At 38.8% G+C, this 20,972-nt stretch overlaps 1 protein-coding gene across 3 annotated transcripts in view; it reads left to right on the top strand.

The window, feature by feature from the left end:
* Positions 1 to 20,972, top strand: part of CSMD1 (CUB and Sushi multiple domains 1) — a 2,064,385-nt gene that overhangs the window by 1,494,950 nt on the left and 548,463 nt on the right. For all 3 annotated transcript variants that reach the window (XM_054657204.2, XM_016960221.4, XM_054657205.2), the window contains one exon: positions 14,490 to 14,593. In XM_054657204.2, the coding sequence (XP_054513179.1) occupies positions 14,490 to 14,593 (104 nt within the window). The remainder of the gene's footprint in view (positions 1 to 14,489; positions 14,594 to 20,972) is intronic.

The following is a 20,972-nucleotide window of genomic DNA, read 5'->3' as shown; positions in this document are numbered from 1 at the left end:
CAATTCCCACCAATGAGTGAGAACATGCAGTGTTTGGTTTTTTTGTCTAGAAGAAAACCTAGGCAGTACCATTCAGGACATAGGCATGGGCAAGGACTTCATGTCTAAAACACCAAAAGCAATGGTGACAAAAGCCATAGTTGACAAATGGGATCTAGTTAAACTAAAGAGCTTCTGCACAGCAAAAGAAACTACCACCAGAGTGAAGAGGCAACCTACAGAATGGGAGAAAAGTTTTGCAACCTACTCATCTGACAAAGGACTAATATCCAGAATCTACAATGAACTCAAACAAATTTACAAGAAAAAAACAACCCCATCAAAAAGTGGGCGAAGGATATGAACAGACACTTCTCAAAAGAAGACATTTAAGCAGCCAAAAAAACACATGAAAAGATGCTCATCATCACTGGCCATCAGAGAAATGCAAATCAAAACCACAATGAGATACCATCTCACACCAGTTAGCATGGCGATCATTAAAAAGTCAGGAAGCAACAGGTGCTGGAGAGGATGTGGAGAAATAGGAACACTTTTACACAGTCCCACTGTTGGTGGGACTGTAAACTAGTTCAACCATTGTGGAAGACAGTGTGGCAATTCCTCAGGGATCTAGAACTAGAAAAACCATTTGACCCAGCAATCCCATTACTGGGTATATACCCAAAGGATTATAAATCATGCTGCTATAAAGACACATGCACACGTATGTTTACTGCGGCACTATTCACAATAGCAAAGACTTGGAACCAACCCAAATGTCCAAAAATGATAGACTGGATTAAGAAAATGTGGCACATATACATCATGGAATACTATGAAGCCATAAAAAATGATGAGTTCATATCCTTTTCAGGGACATGGATGAAGCTAAAAAATATTCTTAGTAATGAGATGAGTAAAGGCAGAAGTTTTCCTTTTTACTTCTACAAAAAAAAATATTGTATAGGTTACCTAATGTTACAAAATAGGTTTCATGATGATTCACAATTGAGTTTCCCTCTAAACCACTTAAATCCCACTTTTCTACTGTGTAAATTCTGTTTATTCAATTTCTATGATTTTTATAATAATAACAGTAATTATCATTTATAAAATTGTAACCATGACCCCAAGCTCTATGTTAGGCGCTTGGTATATATTTTTGTTCAATTCTTACAACATCTTGTATGAAAATGTATGTTAGAAACTCTCTATGAAAGATAAGCAAAACTTCCTAAATTAGTTAAGTGTGAACATCAACACATTTATTAACTCCTGTTGCCAACATGTATTTTCAAATTATCCGACATCAAATAGTGCCATTACACCTTCATATTTATTTTAGTTTTATAGTGTTTTTAAAATTTAAGACCTTGAAAAGCATTTAAAAAATCCAGGTGTGGAGGAAGAAAATCGCTGCCAACCATGAGCAACCTTGTTGAATTATCTCGAAATCTCCTATACAATCAATCATTGCCTCCTTTCTTTTATCTTCATGACACCCCAAATTTGGAGTTTATTTATTCCAGAAACTTACTGAACATGCAGATGTAAGTTTTCCTAAGAAAAATGTTAGCATGTTTTCTTGGGAGACATAAAGATATTTAGAGGCATGATTGAAGATGAATGAAAGACAAAGGAATGACTAAAAAGTAAAGTATCTGTGTAACTGCTGCTCCATAAAGCGTCATTGGAAGAGTGACTGGAAGTAATTTATTCCCCGTTTCTAGCCACAACCGGTGGTGAGAATGTGAGCGTTTTCCCATTTGGCACCTTCTCTCTACACATGTGTAAACATGTGTTTACTCCCCTACCTCTAGTATTCTTGTTAGCTTGCAAACTTTGGTAAGGCTCCTTGTCTCTCTGGATATCTAGAAATAGCAGGTAGTAGGAATTGGAGGCACTTAAGTGGAGTCTGTTACAGATGACACAAGACATAGAGCCTGGCTCACCTGCACCACCTCCCCCAGGGCAGTCTCCCTGACAGCTCGTCCTGGGGCTGGGGGTGTTCAGAGTCCTTGAGTTTCAGCTGCCTCCGTGGCACTTCCTGTGATGGCCGCCCCACCTGTCACCTGGTCTCCAATGAGACACGTCCTTATGAGAACACAGCCCCAGGGATCAACCGCGGGAGGAACTTGGTTGCCCTTTCTTCATTTGTTAAATGATATTGTTTAATATGTAAGAATAAATATACATATGTGTATTTTTATCCACTCAACGCTCTTCCTTTCTGGTTTACATAACTTTTTGGAGATCATTCTTTTTAGTATATTTGTAAAGAACCTCCTTAAGTAACTGTTTTTTAAATTAATCTTATTATTTGAAATTCACCTTTCAGCCAAGTTGGTGATAAGGACTGTGTTGATACAATACCTGAGACATTTAAAAATCTGTAAATAGTTTCTCTTCCTTCTCACATAAAATAGCCTCTTTGCTGAGTAGACATATTAAGCAGAACATCGTTTTCCCTTCTATCCAGTGCTCATAGTGTTGTTGGTCCCGTACCTCTAGGGTTTTGTTATGCTACCAAAAAAAGACAAAACTAACTTTTATTTGTATTTCCTCAAATATAATCTGCTTGTTCTTCTGGGTTTGTGTACAGAATTCTTCTGGTGGTGTTAGTGTGAATTCTGTGAGGTGACGTATTCCTATTATTCTCATACAGCTTTATTTCATTTACGGGGGCCATAATGAAGCACTTTTATCTTCATTCTCAACTCTTTAATCAGTCGTGAAAGTGTATCTTCCATTATTTTTCTAATTATTGATTCTGTGCCCATAATTATTTCTCAACAAACTTCAATATCTTTTGCTTTCATCTAGAGATCTATAATTTTCTCTCATCTTCTTTTCATCTTTTGTTCCTTCAAAGTTTCAGCAGTCATTCCACACATCTTTGGTTGATTGATGTAAATGTTAATTCTGCATTTTATCACATCTAATAATGTTCTGGTTTATTCTATATCCATTATTGCATTGTGACTTTTAAATTCCCAGGCTCTCATTTTTTAATACTTACTCTACCCTCTTTCATACATCTGAGGGCAGATTTCAGTAAATTACTGAAATCTGCCTGTCATACTTTGGTTACTTTCTTTCAGCGGTTACAGAAATTCTCCTGAAATTCTCACTAGCTTATTCTCCCATCTTATGCAACAAAACTTTTTTTGTTTTTAACTGTTTCTCCATCACTGTTTTGTTTGCTTACTTTCCTTGGTGCACTGGTTAATCTTTGTTGTTGTGCTGTAAGTATTTTCTATCTCTGCCCATTTCACTGGCATTTTGAGGGGTTCTGCTTCAGAAATTTTCCTTGCCTCATTTGCCACTATCATTTTCACATGACTCTCAACTTGCTACTCACTTGAAATTTAATGAATCTCACCTTACTCCTCAAGCATCCACAATTTCTTCATCTAAGTAGTTAGTGAAAAGCACACTTAAGAGAAGCAAAATACCACTACTGCAATAGAGAACGAAGTGTGCAGGTGATAAAGTTTGTCGGGAATTCAAAAGATAAGAGGTCATTTTAGATAAAATTGGAGTTAGAAATTGCAGAGTCAGAGAGAAGACAGATGAGTTTTTCTTGGTTATAAAGACTCGTGAGATTTGAAATAACAGAATACTTCAAATGGTGGCAGAATGTGCCTGGGTCTGGCAGATATGACAAGGTTTTTATGAAGGGTTGCCATGAGGATAATAATGAACACAACTGCCATTGATCAAGTGTCTGCTGGATGCCAAGAAGAAGTACACACCTTGCCTGCACTGCATTGTTGAATCCTAGAAATGCCCCAGGGAAGTCGGTATCATTCTCATTTTACGGATAAGACAGAAGAAAGGTTAAACAATTCTTTCAAGACTCTCATTGAGTAAGCAGCAAAGCCCAGACTCTCTCTTTTGTCAGTGTGATTGTGCTTGTTCATTTAAAAAAATGTTTTTTTTTAAAAATTGTTAAGTAATACATAATAATTGTACCTGTTTATGGGGTACATGCAATGTTTCAATACTGGTATACAATGTGTCATTGATCAAATCATGGGAATTAACATATTCATCACTTCAAACATTCATCATTTCTTTGTGTTGGAGACATTTAAATTCCTGTTTTCTTGCTATTTTGCAATACACAGCAAATTGTTGTTCATGATAGTCACCCTGCAGTGCTGTCGAACATTGGAACTGATTCCACCTATCTAGCTGGACTTTCATACCCCAAAACCAACCACTTCTTGTCCACGCCCCGACCCCCGCCTCCATATTCTCACTCATATGTGGAAGCTTAAAAAGTTGATCTCATCCAAGTGGAGAGGTGAACAGCGGCTACCAGGCGCTAGGAAGAGTGTGGGGGGCGGGGGGGCAAGGGGGGATGGGGGAGATGGAGGGCAAGGAAAGAGGGGGGCTGCTTTTTAGGCCATTTTCAAACCACAGGTGGGCTGAGACAGGGAAAACTAAGCCAGGTCTTCTCAGGAATCCTTTCCAGTGGATGGGGGACATCCAGCTTCTTTAGCTGTCTTGAGCTGAGACTAATTCTCTCTGTAGCAGGGCAGCACAAAGAGAATTACTGTAATTGATGTAGCATTTAAAGATGAGAAAAGGGACTTGGCAGGGCCCTGAGGGCGGGGATGTCAGTAATACTTAAAGTTCCAGAGAACCATCTGGGAGATTTTAGCATGAAATACCAAGTTCCTTGGCTTCCTGCCAGCTGATGCCGTGGTCCCAAGACTGCTGTGTTTTAGAGGAATTGTGCTTTTCACTGCCTGTGCAAACTTTATTTCCCACCCTGAATCACTAGCAACTTTGACTTTTTGTAGCACAGGCTAATAGTCATATAGTTACATTTGAAATAATGTGTGAATCCTCTTCTTCATAGCAGTGCATTGAATTGTAGTTTCTAAGAGACTCCTAGTGTTTATATGTGGGGCTAAACATCTCAAATAAAGCAAGGATATCCCAGAATTAATGACATATTTTTCTAACTCCCTTTCTTAGTGTGTGTGTGTGTGTGTGCGTTCAAAGTACTTTTTTCTAGGTTGGAATCCAGTCTTTGTAATTTCACACTGTATACTGTGGGCTATTGGTATGTGTTGCATACAGATATAAAAGCTTATATGTGTAATTTTTGTTATTTATTATGTTTTATTTTTAGAGCAGTTTGCACAGCAAAATTGATCAGAAGACATAGTTTCGCTATACCTCCTGCCCCCACACATGCACAACCTCCCCACTGTAAGCATCCCCGCCAGATGCTTACAGCATGGTGTGTTTGTTACAATTGATGAACATGCATTCATGCTGAATTACCAAAGTCCATAGTGCACGTTAGGGCTCACTCCTGTTGCTATTTATTCTATGGATTTGGGCAACAGTATAAAGTCAGTGTCCACCATTATAACATCACACAGAGAGTTTCACTGTTCTAAAAGTCCTCTGAGCTCCTGCTCTTCATCCCTCCCTCTTCTAACCCCTAACAATCACTAATCTTTTTACTCTCTTCATAGTTCTGCCTTCTCCAAAATGTCATGCAGTTGAAATCTTACAACACGTCGCCTTCTAAAATTGGCTTGTTTCACTTGGTAAAATATATTTAGTTTTCCCCCATGTCTTCTCATGGCTTGACAGCTCATTTCCTTTTAGCCCTGAATAATATTCCACTGTCTGGATGTAGCACAGTTTATCCATTCACCTGCTGAAGGACATCTTGGTTGCTTCCTAATTTTGGCGATTATGAATAAAGTTGCTATAAACGTACATGTGCAGGTGTTTGTTGTGTGGACATACTTTTTTTTTTTTTTTTTTTTTTTGAGATGGAGTCTCACTCTGTCCCCCAGGCTGGAGTGCAGTGGCGTGATCTCGGCTCACTGCAAGCTCCTCCTGGGTTCACGCCATTCTCCTGCCTCAGCCTCCCGAGTAGCTGGGACTACAGGCGCCCACCACCATGTCCAGCTAATTTTTTTATATTTTTAGTAGAGACGGGTTTCACCATGTTAGACAGGATGGTTTCGATCTCCTGACCTCCTGATCCGACAGCCTCAGCCTTCCAAAGTGCTGGGATTTGTGTGGACATACGTTTTTAGCTGTTGGTGTTAAATTCCAAGATACATGATTATTTCATTATTTGATAAGAATATAGTTGGTTATGTAAGAAGCTTCCAAAGTATCTTCCAAAGTGACTGTACCATTTTGTATTCCCATCAGCAATGATTGTTGTATGTGTTCTTCTGTAGGAAATTTAAACGTATATTTATCCAGTCCCTATGGTAGATATATTTGGACAGGTTGTCTCCTTATCATTAATTAAATTTTTAGTTGTTTTATGATTGGCCCTTACAACCTCAGGTGAAAACAAGTAAAATTATTTGATAATATTTATTTTCTAAGAAAGTGTGAATTTTCTTTTAAAATGTGTAATCGTTCTTCTTGCAACAGTGTTAATAATTTCCAAACATAAACTTGTTATCATGTTTTTTATGAGGAAATTCACAGTTTGAAAGGCCTTTCTTCTGATACATAATTTGAAGTGGAATGAATCAGATGCATTATAGCGTCAGTTTTCCAGTGTTCCTTCCTGTGTGTTCTAAGTTGTCATTTCTAACCCATTAATTTCAAACCTACAGTTATTAATTAAAGCATTTATAAATTATCTTATTCCAAGATGTAGGGTCTTTGTACTGATTTATATTGTGCTGTCAGTTCTAAATCTTGGAAAATTATAAAATCTTTCTCCTATTCATTTGCCTGCTATCACAGTTTCTGACACAAACATGTTATTCAGAAAAACAAACGTAGTTTACTGAAGAACATCAAAAGGAAAAATTAAAAAATAGTGCTATCAAGGAAGAAACCCAATGATGCATACATTTTTCTTGGGGGGTGTGTGTATGTGTGTGCATGTGTGTCTGTGCATGTGTGTGTGAGCTTGTGTGTGTGAGCATGTGTGTGAGCATGTGTGTGTGAGCTTGTGTGTATGCACATGCACAGAGGCAAAGATCATAGAGATCAGTTGATATATTTGGATTCTTTTGGTTTAACTGAATCAGCAGAAGTGGTCTCTATTTGAATGGACCCTTATCGAATGAATTTTTTTCAGTAAATTGAAACTATATAGTATATTTTATTTTTTATTTTTGGGAAATATTTTTATTTTGTTTATAAATTAATATTTTGTCAAGGAAAATACATATTATTTGAATCAAAGTAGCAACAATATTTCTTTCCTGCAAAATCATTTATATATTTATTGAATCATTCTTATCCTCTTGCAATGTTCTCCATTAAAAGAAAAAAATCCTCTCTGACACATTCTTACTTCTCTTCGTCCATGTTAGTTAAGATATCTGAGAGATCTCCAGAACCACTTATTCCGCTTCCTCACATCCCATTCTGCCAATCCACTTTAGTGCTTCTTCCATGCCTACAACTCTGCTGTTCTTTCTTGCCATGGTTATCCATGTCCTCCATCCAGTCAAGCCCACACGTCTCATCTTAGAGCTCATCTGATTCACATTCTTAGTAGCATTCAACACATGTGATCACTCCCTCCTTCTTAAGATCTTTAGTTTTATGGATTTTTCACAAAACACCATATTCTTGGTGTTCTCCCTACCACAGATTCTTCTTTGTCATTTCTTCCTCAATTCCTTTGCCTCTAAATATGAAAGAGACTGCAGCTCATCCTCATTCCTCTTCTTTTCATGTGCCTTCCTTTGATACTCTGACAGAGTCTTAGTATTTTAGGTGGCATCTGTGGTTAGGGACCCCCATTTCTGTGTGTCTGGTCCTGAACCTCTCCCAAGCTCCATACTGTTTTTTCTAAATGCTCACTGGCCACAGTGGCTTGACGTACCATCTAGAAATGTGTAAAAGTCATGCAAAGCTTAGCAGACATCGAGATGTCTAGCTAGAGTGCCCAGCACTTTCCTCCTTCACAAAGAGGAACCAAAATGACAAGTAGGTAAGCACATGTCAAGTACAGTGTCTAGGGGAGAACACTGTACTGAAGCAACAGAGTAAAGAAGACCCTCTAAGGCATGGAAACTCAAGATGGCAGCATAAAGATGAACGTGAAGTGCGCAGGTAGGATCTGTTCAGTGCCAAAAAAGGACTCCCCATTGTAGGGAGAAGGTAAGTGGGAGATCCCCAGCAGGTCACACTCCCACCCCAGATGCCTGTATTCAGGGCTTCAGAAAAGCCCCACAGTCCTCATAGACCCTGAGCCAAGGGTAAGGAGCTGCGTGCAGCCCACATGACTGTTTTGCTCCTGGGAGAGAACTCACACCGGGTTCCTCTCTTGTTCCCTGGGCCTCAGGCTGCTGCAGCATGGTGCCATTTTCAGGACAGAAGAACTATCAGAGTACATCCTGCCCACAGGGCCAGTAGCATCTCCATATCTTGAGAACCCAGCCATCATCCCACCACAGCCAAGGAGAAGGATGCAGGGCCATGACCCCAGCTGCACTCAGTGACACAAACCTGAACCCAGCACTCAAGACCATGAAGTACCCTACACCACAAGTGGTTGAGCAGAGTGGGGAGGCCACTCTCAAGACAGGGGGAGCCAAAGTGTGTGCTCCCAAGGCCCTGAGAGCTGAATTCTTGAGGCCCCCTACCAACAAGCATCCTGGCTGTATGCCTCTTGCAGGAGACCAAGGACTGGCCTTTTGGGTACTGCTGCCACCAGTGAACACTCCCCACCCCCTAAGCAGTGGAGTTGCTGAATGCCCACACATACTCCCCAGGGACCCAAGGACCAGCCCACCTGAGGCCAACCACTGCCAGAAAACTCATTCCACTGAGAAGCAGAGATGCCTCATGTGACCTTCTATATCCCCAAAACAAGGCCACCCCAAAGTCTCCATCTGCATTAGAGCTGAACCAACACTTCCACAAACACCTGCAGCCAAGGCTACTCAGCTACAAACATGCAGACATTGATTACAACCAAATAAATATCATGAAGACTACACTGCTGTACTCATGCAGAATACAAACCAAAGCACCCTACCCAACTGACACTATGAGACACATCTACAGGAACAAGTTTTTTCCTACTAAAACTACCTTCTAATATTAGGAGAAATTGTTTTGTCAGATGTATAGATACTAATGTAGGAACACAAGAAATGTCTAAAAAGCAAGAAACATGACACCCCGAAGGGAACAAAATCATTTTCTAATTCCAAATCCCAAAGAAAAGGACAGCTACAAAATGCCTACATGATTTTTAAAATAATGATCTTAAAGATACGCCGTGAGAATCAATAGAATAAAAACAGACAATTCAAAAAATTAGGAAAACAATTCATGATCTGAATGAGAAATTCAACAGAGATATTACACAAAAAGAACTAAGCAGAAGTCTTGAAACTGAATAATAAAATGAATACAATTTAAAAAATAAAATCAAGAGCTTCAACAACAGACTAGATCAAGATGAAAAAAGAATTTCTGAACCTGGAGACAGGATTTTTGGAATAAGCCGGTCAGACAAAAAAGAATAAATAAGAATAAAGAATGCCTACAAAATGTGTGGAACAAAATGCAGTGGACAAATATTCCCATTATGGGAGTTCTAGAAGGAGAAGAGATCAGAAAGGTGTAGGGTATCTATATAATAAAATAACAGCTGAAAACCTCTCAAATTTTTGGAGAAATATGTACATTCAGATCCAGGAAGCTCAAAGATCACCAAATATATCTAATGCCAAAGATGCTCTCCAAAGAGCATTATAATCAAACTATCAAAAGTCAAAGACAATTCTTCCTTCTCTCCTGGTGATTTTGTAATTTTCCCAAGAAAAAGAAAAAATAAAAAATTATTTGAGGGGATGGATATCACAATTCTCCTGATTTGATCGTTAAACTTTGTATACATGTATCAAAGTACCACATATACCCCCAAAATATCCACACCGTGATATAGCAATATAAATACATAATAAAAAACTTCAAAGACAAAGATAAGTCTAAAAATAGCAAGAGAAAACAGTCAAGTCAAATATAAGCAAGAAGCTCCCAGACTAACATTAGATTTCTCAGCAGAACCCTTATAGGCTATGGGAGAACAGGGTGATATAATGAAAATGCTGAAAGAAAAAAGAAGAAGAAATGCCAGCCAAGAATACTATACCCAGCAAAGCTATACATTAGATTTGAAAGAATAAAATTATTCCTGGATGAGGAAAAGCTAATAAAAATCTATCACTACTGGAATGGTCCTACAAGAAATGCTTATGGGAGCCCTTCATCTGAAAGTGAAAGGGTGATAACCACCATCGTGAAGACACACAAAAGAGTAATATTCACTGGTAGAGCAGACAAATAAATGAGAAAGAAATAAAACCATATCACTACAGAAAACCACCAAACCACAAAAATAACCGAGAAGAGAATGAGAATGGAATAGCGGATGTGCAAAACAACCAGAACAGAAATAACCAAGTGAGAATATAATTTAAAAAGCAATATCTAAGTATATACTGCCTATAAGAAACTCACTGCACCTGTAAAGGCATAGACTAAACTGAAGACATTACAAGAGATAGTCCATGCAAACAGAAACCAAAAACTAGCAGGAATAGCCATACTTTTATCAGATAACATGGACTTTAAGTGAAAAAATGTGAAATGGCTGGGTATATTGACCCTGTAATCCCAGATACCTAGAAGGGTGAGACATGAGAATTGCTTAAACCCAGGAGACAGGTTGCAGTGAACTGAGATTGCACCACTGCACTCCAGCCTGGGTGACAGAGCAAGACTGTGTCTAAATTAATTAATTAATTAATTAATTAAATGGAAAGTGAAACATGTAAAATGAGACAAAGACAAAAATAATGTATAACAATTGTAAACATATATGCACCCAACACCAGAGACCCCAGATATATAAAGCAAACATTATTGAAGGGAGAGATAGACCCCAGTATAATAATAGATGTGGACTTTAACATCCTACTACTCTCAGCATTGAACAGATTATCTAGACAGAAAATTAATAAAGAAGTGTTAAACTTAAACTATATTGTAGACCAAATGGACCTAACAGACATTTATAGAACATTTCATCCAACAGCTGCATAATACACGTTTTTCTCATCAGTACATGGTATGAACATTCTTCAGGACTGATCGTATGTTATCCCACAAAACAAGGGTCAACAAATTTTTTAAAAATCAAAATTATATCAAGTATATTTTTTGACTGTAACAGATAAAATTAGAAATAAATAACAAGAGAAACTTTCGAAATTGTACAAACACATGGAAATTAAACATGTTCCTGAGTGTCCAATGGGTCTATGAAGAAATAGACCAATGGGTCTATAAAGAAAGTAAGAAGAAAATTTAAACATAATTTTTTTTTTGAGACGCAGTGTCACTCTGTTGCCTATGTTGGAGTGCAGTGGCGGTGGTGATCTCAGGTCACTGCAACCTCCACCTCCCAGGTTCAAATGATTCTCCTGCCTCAGCTTCCCGAGTAGCTGGGGCTATAGGCACATGCCACCATGCCCGGCTAATTTTTGTATTTTTAGTAGAGACAGGGTTTCACTCTGTTTGCCAAGCTGGTCTCGAGTTCCTGACCTCATGACCCACCCGCCTTGGCCTCACAAAGTGCTGGGAAATGAAAATAAAAATACAACATACCAAAACCTATGAGATATAGTAAAAGCAGTGCTAAGAGGGTAGTTTATAGCATTAAACACCTATATCAAAAAAGTAGAAAGATTTCAAATAAACACTCCTAGCTCTGTGGCCTGGAGGAGTTGATGTTCAGTGAGTTCTTGTAGGTTGAGGCCAGTGCTTCCCTCCATGAGCAAGCCACGTGGTGTCTGCCCTCAATCCTTACAGGGAGCTCTGCGGGGCAGGCAGAACAGCAAACCAACCAAAAGTGTCAACACAGGGAATGTTATGAAGGGGATAGGCAGGATTTTGGCAAAGAGACTGGCTTTCTTGGACAGAGTGGGCAGTGGAGCCATAGCTGAGGGAGGAACATTAAGCAGGGAGTTCAGAAAAGTGGCAGGAATAGAAAACCAAACACCGCATGTTCTCACTTACAAAGGGGAGCTGAACAATGAGAACACATGAACACAGGGAGAGGAACAACACACATCGGAGCCTATTTGGGGAACATTGGTTGGGGAAAGCTTCAGGGAAAAGAGCTAATGCATGCTGGGCTTAATACCTAGGTGATGGGTTGACAGGTGCAGCAAACCACCATGGCATGTGTTTACCTATGTCCCAAACCTGCACATCCTGCACATGTACCCCAGAACTTAAAAAAAAATAAGATAATTATATATAAAAAAGGAAATATGGAGCATCCAGCTCCAGGACAGCCGAGGGAGTCCATGCAAGACATAAGGAGGGTGCATATGTTGTAGGAACTAAAACCATTTTGGCTCAATGTCATTAAAGTTGCTCACAACTTGAAATGTATTATCCTTTTGTCTTCACTTTTCATTGGCATCTCTGGTTCTTTTACTCTGAAAGGATGGTATGTTTGGTTAAAATATACATACTTCTATTTTACAGCTGCGTATATTCATAAAATGCCATGTGACAAACTAAAAGCTGTCTATGCAAGACCAAGGCTGCATTTTCTGTTTTTACTGAGCATCAACAGCATGGAGTAAAGATTTGTATTTGACAACAGGACCTGCTGATTGTTGAGATGAAACACTGACAAAGACTTTCTCTGTCTACCTTTGCCTTGGCTTGAAATAATTACAGAATGGCCCTTTTTCCACCCCTATTGAGAGCCCATTCATATAGTGTGACCCCTATCTGTACACACTGCAAATCAGCCAAACATGACACCCAAACCTTAATGAATTATCATCGCTTCCCACCACAACTTTAAACAAGTCAGGACTGAGTTAACATGTCAGAAAGGAAACCAGCAGGTCTCAGTGATGATTCTTTCAGTTTTAAAATAGTCTGATTATCAGATAATGGTCACTTATAAATTGATTCATGAGGAACAAAAAGTAGAAATAAAAATATCAGGTGCTACGTTTAACATGCAGTATTTATACTGGTTTGCAACAGCTATCAACCTCGACACCTATTTCAAATCAGATTGCTAAAATAATGTATTCATACAAATACTGCAATTTGAAATAGTAGGTTTTTTAAAATAAACTATAATGGCTTTATTAATAATTTTAGTAAGAATTTCAAGTAGCAAATGTAATGTATTCCTTATTGGCATTGCTTGGAAAAGCACCTGTTTAGAGCCTGTTGGAATGGTGGACATCGACTTGGGTGTTAGTGGGAAGTCTGTCCTCTCTACGCTACCACTTACTCTTTTCTTTCAAGCTTAACAATTAGGCATTTGATACTTTTCTACGCTATTTCAGAATTTGTTTCATTCTAAAACACAGCTTATTAAAATGTACTTCCAGTATTATGGTTTCTGTTCCTCCTGTCCCTTCTCTCTTCCGCCTTCCTTTCTCACACCCTCTGCGTCTCTCTTGTTACATCTCTCTCTCTCTCATTTATATATTCAAGTATCTGTGTATCATCTGCCATTTTTCCATCCACCCATCCATCCATCCAGTCTGTCATCTACCTACTATCTATCATCTATCTATCTATCTATCATCTATCTATCTATCTATCTATCTATCTATCTATCTATCTATCTATCTACCTATCTATCATCTAATCTGTCTGTATCTGCTAATCTTCTACCATCCCTCTAATCTATCGTCTATCTATCATTCCTCTAATTATCATCATGTATTTATCTTCTTTCCTTTTTCTCCTTACTACCCAGGGTTCTAGCCTACCTTTTTCTTCCTCATAGTATTGGCCACCAAAGGAAGCATTTCTTCTTTCAGGAGAAAAAGATCTTGTGCTCTACAGAAATAAGTTAATAGATTTTAATATACTGTCATATCAAACATAAACCATTGTTGTACAGATGTCTTGGTGCTGGTCATCATGACAAAGTATTCTTTGTAAAAAACAAACAAAGAACTTAGAGGCTTTGCAAGACTAAATATAGAGGAGAGCTTTGTATCCTCATAAAGTCTTTTGGGGTGCTAATACGGATAATTACATGAAGTATTCATATAGAACTTTAAAAATATTTATTGCAGGGCATTGTGGGTATGGTAAAAATATATGTCATTAACTATAACCAACATTTCTTTTGCTTATATTGGTTTAGTTATTGGTTAATCCAAACACTCAAACACTGAGAATGTTAAAGTAAACATTTAGTAGATATTTGACTTAAAGTATTGCAGAGGTTAAATTTCATTTTTAGAGGTGAAAATACATAAGTTGGGAGTAATAGCAATTCTGAATTTCATAAAGTTCTATAATGCCAGGCTATCAAATATATATAATTATCCATGTAACTACTTAAAGCAGCTCTGGGATCATTTGACATTGGTATTAAGGAGCAAAATTTAACAGTATAACTAGATATTTGCAACACCTATTAAAAGTCTTGGGAAGTACCTATTGTTCTAAGTCACTGTTTTGTACCTTGTATTTAGGTCATCAAGCTTGCCTTTGAAGAGTTTGAGCTGGAGCGAGGCTATGACACCCTGACGGTTGGTGATGCTGGGAAGGTGGGAGACACCAGATCGGTCTTGTACGTGTGAGTATGTCCTTGAGCTTCTTCTTCTCATGCATGCAGTGCGGGGCACGGTGGATGGAGATGAGATTCTGCTACAGGCTTGCAATTCGGCCTCAGGTGTTTGCTTAGTGCCATCTCTGGCTAATCTAGTGGCCTGCAATCTCATTTTGTATGAGAATACAATATGAGTATAATTTAGGATTATGTTTTATCTGTTTCGACTGTTTTTCTTTAATTATTAAAAACATATATTTTTATGGCAAAAAATTAGTATACTCATGAGGTAGGAAAAAATAATAAATTTTTCAAATCAACCCCCCCCCGCCCCCCCCCTTTTTTTTTTTTTTGAGACAGATTCTCACTCTATCACCCAGGCTGGAGTGCAGTGGTCAGATATAGGCTCACTGCAACCTCCGCCTCCTGGGTTCAAGCAATTCATCTCCCTCACCCTCCTGAGTAGCTGGGATTACAGGTGTGTGCCATCATGCCAGGCTAATTTTTCTATTATTATTAGAGACAGGGGTTCGCCATGTTGGCCAGGTTGGTCTCAAACTCCTGACCTCTGGTGATTTGCCCACTTCAGCCTCCCAAAGTGCTGGGATTACAGGTGTGAACCACTGCGCCCAGCCAACACCTCTTTTTTAACCTCTCTCCTCTGCTTCCCTGTGATGTTATATTATCAGGGTTTTTAAAGAGGTACAGATGCTTTCTAGTCTGGGAAATACAGGTCTTTTTTGGAATAATACCATCCACCTTTCCAGACTTTCTGTAAAACTGCATAATAAAGTAACAGACATCGTGGGGAAAAGTGTTGGGGGTGACTCAGTGTACCTTTGAAGAACTCTGATTCCAGAGTCTTAGCAAACACGGTGACAGCCTTGCTGTGAATATTTGCAGACTGATCCCACTTCTCAGTTTTCACCAGGATCACAGACTTTTCTGCAGCCTTATGACCTGGGCTTCTGCTTCAGTTACTTCCAGAGAGAGGGCCTCAAAGACAGTTTTTGTCCATTTTATCAGACCTGGTTTATGAAAATTAGGAAAATGATTTGAGGGTGTACTTCCTCTCTGTTTTTAAGAGAAAGGAAATACCTGCTCTTATCTGCCTTTGCAACTCCACAGATAGCTTCTCTTCATGATGTAGATCTTGAAACCACTAAACCAGAAGCGTCTTTCATTAATGGAAAGTGTTCTGCAGGTGTTCACCTTGCTTTCTTTGTCTACTTATATACTACTGAGGATGCTTCTTTGTGGGAAAGAGAGTTTCTGGGGTGCCAGATGAGCTGGTCTGCCCTGTGTGAGACACCCATGGGGAGCCATGGGCGGCCTCTGAGGAGAAAAGTCTCCTTATTTCCTTCATGTCTTTATGCTCTGAGAGCATAAGAGCTCAGCGGCATGCCACAGGTTGCTTGGGGAAATAACACTCCACTGAAGCAATGGAGAATAATCAAACATCTTGGCTTCTCCTGAAACCCACGCCCACCCATTTCAGTCCCAATAGATTAAAGATCTTAAGTAGTTCAGACACACGCCTTTGCCTGAGGAAATTCACATACACCTTATTGAATGACTCAGGAGTTCTCCTTCACTGATTAATCCTTTTCCTCATCCCTTCCTACCCCTCCCATTTGTCCTAAGAACAAAGAGCTTGTAAACCAATAAATTGGGTGGAGGCCGGGAGCTCTGGGCTGTGAGCAAGCCTCCGGACCCTCAGATCCCCTGGACCCGCCTTTTAAACTCTTATTCTGTCTCTTTCTAATTCCTTTGTCTCCGCTGGACTCAGGGTACCCGCCGGGTGGTGTGGGGCTGGTTTCCCCAACACTGTTCATTTGTGAGGAATCTTGCCCCGGGTAGCATCCCATATTTCTATGCTAGAAAAAAGTTGCAGTCTGTTATACTCACCTTATCCCCTTATTTATTGATTACTTATGAGATAATTCACACATTGAAAAAGCACTAGCCAACTGTTCTGTGTATTCCCTTAAAAATCGATGGACCCAGAATAGGACTCCACCAGGAACATGCCTCCTTCATTCGTCGTATCATGGACATTTTGCAAGAGAACACCTCCCTCTAGCTTATCTTCCTGCTGGCCCATTCCAACTATTACTAATAAGCATAATTGAAATCATGTTGCTGGACCACAATTTATTATAATAATGATGAGAATAACACTAGTAATGTCTTAGCTAACTTTTATGTATCTTTTACGCACCATGCACTGTGTTAAATGCATAATACATTTTACCTTATTCGATCTTTACTAAAATCCTGGGAATTTGGGGCTGATAATATCATTGTTTTATCAATCATGAAGCTGAAGTTTTGATAGGTTAAAGGATTTACCCCAATTCACAAACCTAGTGTATATTGAGGCAGGGATTCCAACTCAGCGTTGTGATACTGCTCCCGGATCTTGAGTCTTTATCGCCTGTGGACCTACCATGCTTTTTACCTGGTTCCCTTTGACAGTCTTTCGCATCTGACACTCACACTCGCACCCCATTCTTTCACTTCTATAAGCAGCTGTGAAGTGAATGTCTTTGTATGTAGACGTTGGCATACTTTTTTGGTATACCTTCAGGAACATTTCCATTGAGGAATTTTGGGATGAAGAGGCATCTTCATTTACATTGTTACATTTCTCCAATTATCCCCCCTGAAAATTTATATAAACCACAGTGGAACATGAAGGATCCTATTTTTCCGCACCCTTGCCAAATAATGACTCTTTTTTGTTGACAAATTACTAGGTAAAAAAAAAAAAAATAGTTTTCTTTTAATTTTTAAAAACAGAGTCCTACATCTGAGGGCCCAGATATCTATATTTTGGGCAAGCTTCTAAGGCGATCATTGCACACACTGCCTGCCTTTGACCTGGGACAGTGTTGGGAACAGCACTACAGTGGATAGAAAGGGGCCTGCAAGTCAAAGATGGAGTTTCTGGCTCCAGCTATTTGCTATCCCCATGACCCTGAGGGAAGTCATTTTCCTTCTCTCTACCTCTCTTTTCCTGGCTATAAAATATGTATAATAAACTTTTCCAGCCTGTGGGAAAGAGAAAAATGAAATAATGCATGCAAACACTCCGGAGAGCTGAAAAATGTAACCCACACATATTATTAGTACCAAAACACCTAATTTAAGAGAGGATGTCACTAAAATAAATGAGAAAAATTGTTAAATAACTGCAAAATTTAAAATATAAATGCAGGCAGGTAATCCCTTATGAAATCCCTTAGGTTATTATTAAAGATCTAAAATCATACACTCATTTTTTAATGCTATTTGTTGTTAAGAAAGCAATTGCAAACTATGTATTATATTTACAGAAGTGTTATTAGAGCCTTCTCTCAATAGCTTGAATCTGTAAATGAAAAACTTAACAGCCGACTGAATCAAACTGAGATGCCCTTTGGGAAACATAATGCATCCGGGATCAGCTGGGCATTTAATCAGCTGCAGAAGAGGAAAGAAAAGCCACTGATATATGTCCTTAGTGTACCAGATCACAGAAAAATAACAGAACACAGAGAATCACAGCTGGTCTCTTTGAATAAACAGTTAATTTCAGGCGATACATCGACAAATACTTTTGAGTACTTATATGCAAACATTCTTCCCAGCATAGAGTCTATCATCTAATTGGAGAAATGACAGATAGACTGGAATAGTTTAAATACTAGTCAGTATACGAAGTCAGAGGATCACATGACACACATTTTAAATAAAGCAGCAGTTTAAAACCTCTTCATGGCAGACTGGCATTCACTACTTTAAACTCAATATTTTGTGGGTTTCCATTTTGTGGGAAATATGGAATTCTAGTTAAATCTCGATTTTAAGAGAAATTTGGAAAATGAAATAGCCTAAAAGTAGATAGCTCACCCTAAATAGGGTTTTAAAAATTCTTATTTCTGGTAATGACTTTTCATTTTCTTAATTTTTATGACACAATATAAAAGAATAAAAACATAAAGGGACTCCTTCTGTAATCCACCTTCCCTGAGAGGTGGATGAAGGAACTTCGGTCATATTTATAGAATGTCAGGCTTAAAAGAAAATTAAGTAACTTTCTTTGCAAATGTCTGTTGAGTTCTTTCCAAGTACATCTATTGAGACTGTTCTCGAATTTGATTTGTGGAGGAACTGCATGGAGAGCTATGGCCTTCCCTGGATTCCCTCTAGCCTTTGCAGCTATTAGCCATTGGTAACAAGGGGATTTCATTAATTCAGGATGTTCTGTGGGTGGCAGGCACAGGTTACAGTTTCAAAATGCCCATCCCTCTATGAGAATGAATAGTCAATATTATTAGGGACATCTGTGAGCAAGTAGGGTAGCCTCTGCCTAACCGGATGTGTGGATTAACAAATCAGGATACTGGTTCTTTCTTAGGGCTGGATTAATCCATTTTTGCTGAATCTACTTCTTGCTCCTAGACACTGCCTGGCATGGCTGAGACTTCATTTCTCCCTGTTGTTTTCCGCTGATCCTGAGTCAAAGAGCATCACTCTGTTTTTATTAAAAGACTGCTGAAGAGCCATAAAAAAGCAGACACTATGCACAGATGTGTGTGTGTGTGTATCTTTATATATCTTTAATGTTATCACAGAGTTAATCACTAAACATTTAGTGCCTTGGGGGAAAGCATAAACAATTGATGTTGGTAATAAAGATATAAAGATATTGACTTAAATACATTCTCGATTTTAAAAAAATCGAAAACATGATTAGAAATCAAACTAAATAGAAATAAGATTCTTAAAACTCTGGAATCACATGATCCCAGTTATTTTTCTGTGTATTACCTTTCACATAGTGGCACAGCCCGTGAGCCTGAGTGCCAATGACAGTATAGACAGACTCAACTGTTTGAACCCTGTTCTTGACTTGAAGTCTATCCGTTGTTAGCTTTTCTTTCCCGGCCTCTTATCTGGAAGCGTTCTTGCTTGATTCTTTAAATAATTATTTATTGAATGCCAAATATTATGCTAGGAGTCAGCGAGGAGGCAGAGAGAGAATAAGCCATTGTCCTAGCCTTGAGGAGTAATTAGCCTACTGATATAAATTTCATATAATTAGCAATATGAATCTACATTATTAATAGTAAGAGGGCTAATACTGCTATAAATTTTATGTTACATTTTATACTGCAAGAAGCATACTATCTTCTTGATACATTTATCTATTGGTTTTAGCCTTTAATGTAAAAGGTGAAAAGAAATGTTATTGGCCAGGCATGCTGCTACACGCCTGTAATCCCAGAACTTTGGGAAGCCGAGGAGGGAGAAATACTTGAGGCCAGAAGTTTGAGACCAACGTGGGCAACATGATGAAACTCCGTCTCTACAAAAAAACAAAGACAAAAATTAGCCGGGTGTGGTGGTGCATGCCTGCAGTCCCAACTACTCAGGAGGCTAAGGTGAAAGGGTCGATTGTGCCCAGGAGATCAAGGCTGCAGTGAGCTATGATCACCCCACTGCACTGCAGCCTGAGCAACAGAGCAAGACACTATTTCAAAAAGAAAAAAAATAATAATAATAATACTATGAGTTTCTAAACATTTATTTGGTTTGAGTTTAGAAAAAAAAGTCACCTCTTCTAAATATATTTTGATTGCATTTGTAGGGTCTTTTTTTTAGTCTTCTGTGTCTGGAAAGTAAATTACTCATGAAATACACATCTCTAATGGGATACAAACAAGTTTAAAAACAAAACCATTAATATCAAAATGTTGATGGGATCTTGTTATAAAAAAATTGATAATGTTACTAAATGAGGTTTCAGCAATGCCTTGAGGATTTTTATGATTTCTGGGAAATCACAAAATATTCCATGGGATTCTTTTAGCACTTAGTGTAATTTGTAAGCTTCCAGGATCTCTTAAAAACATTCACAGGTAATTTCAGCATTAAAAAGGGATCCCCCTTCTTGACAATGTGTTTGTAGGCTCCTCCTTTGAAAATTCTATCTGGCAATTCCATTATTCTAAGTAGATAAACGTTAAGAATTCTAAATATTTATACACCAAATTTACCCTATACTTTGGTGGGTGTAGAATACCCTCCTTGTGACTAGATGTATGGATTTATATATGCTATTCCTAAAATCTGCCTTAAATTTATGCTGATAGGCTGGGCACGGTGGCTCATGCCTGTAATCCCAACACTTGGGGAGGCCGAGGGGGGCAGATCACGAGGTCAGGAGAATGAGACCATCCTGGCTAACACGGTGAAACCTTGTCTCTACTAAAAATACAAAAAATTAGCCAGGCGTGGTGGCGGGCGCCTGTAGTCCCAGCTACTTGGGAGGCTGAGGCAGGAGAATGGCGTGAACCCAGGAGGTGGAGCTTGCAGAGAGCCAAGATCGCGCCACTGCACTCCAGCTTGGGAGACAGAG

Source organism: Pan troglodytes, chromosome 7, assembly GCF_028858775.2.
Source record: "Pan troglodytes isolate AG18354 chromosome 7, NHGRI_mPanTro3-v2.0_pri, whole genome shotgun sequence".
Classification (NCBI taxonomy): Eukaryota; Metazoa; Chordata; class Mammalia; order Primates; family Hominidae; genus Pan; species Pan troglodytes.
The sequence above is the reverse complement of the archived record's forward strand: the minus strand, read 5'-3'. Positions and strand labels throughout refer to the sequence as shown.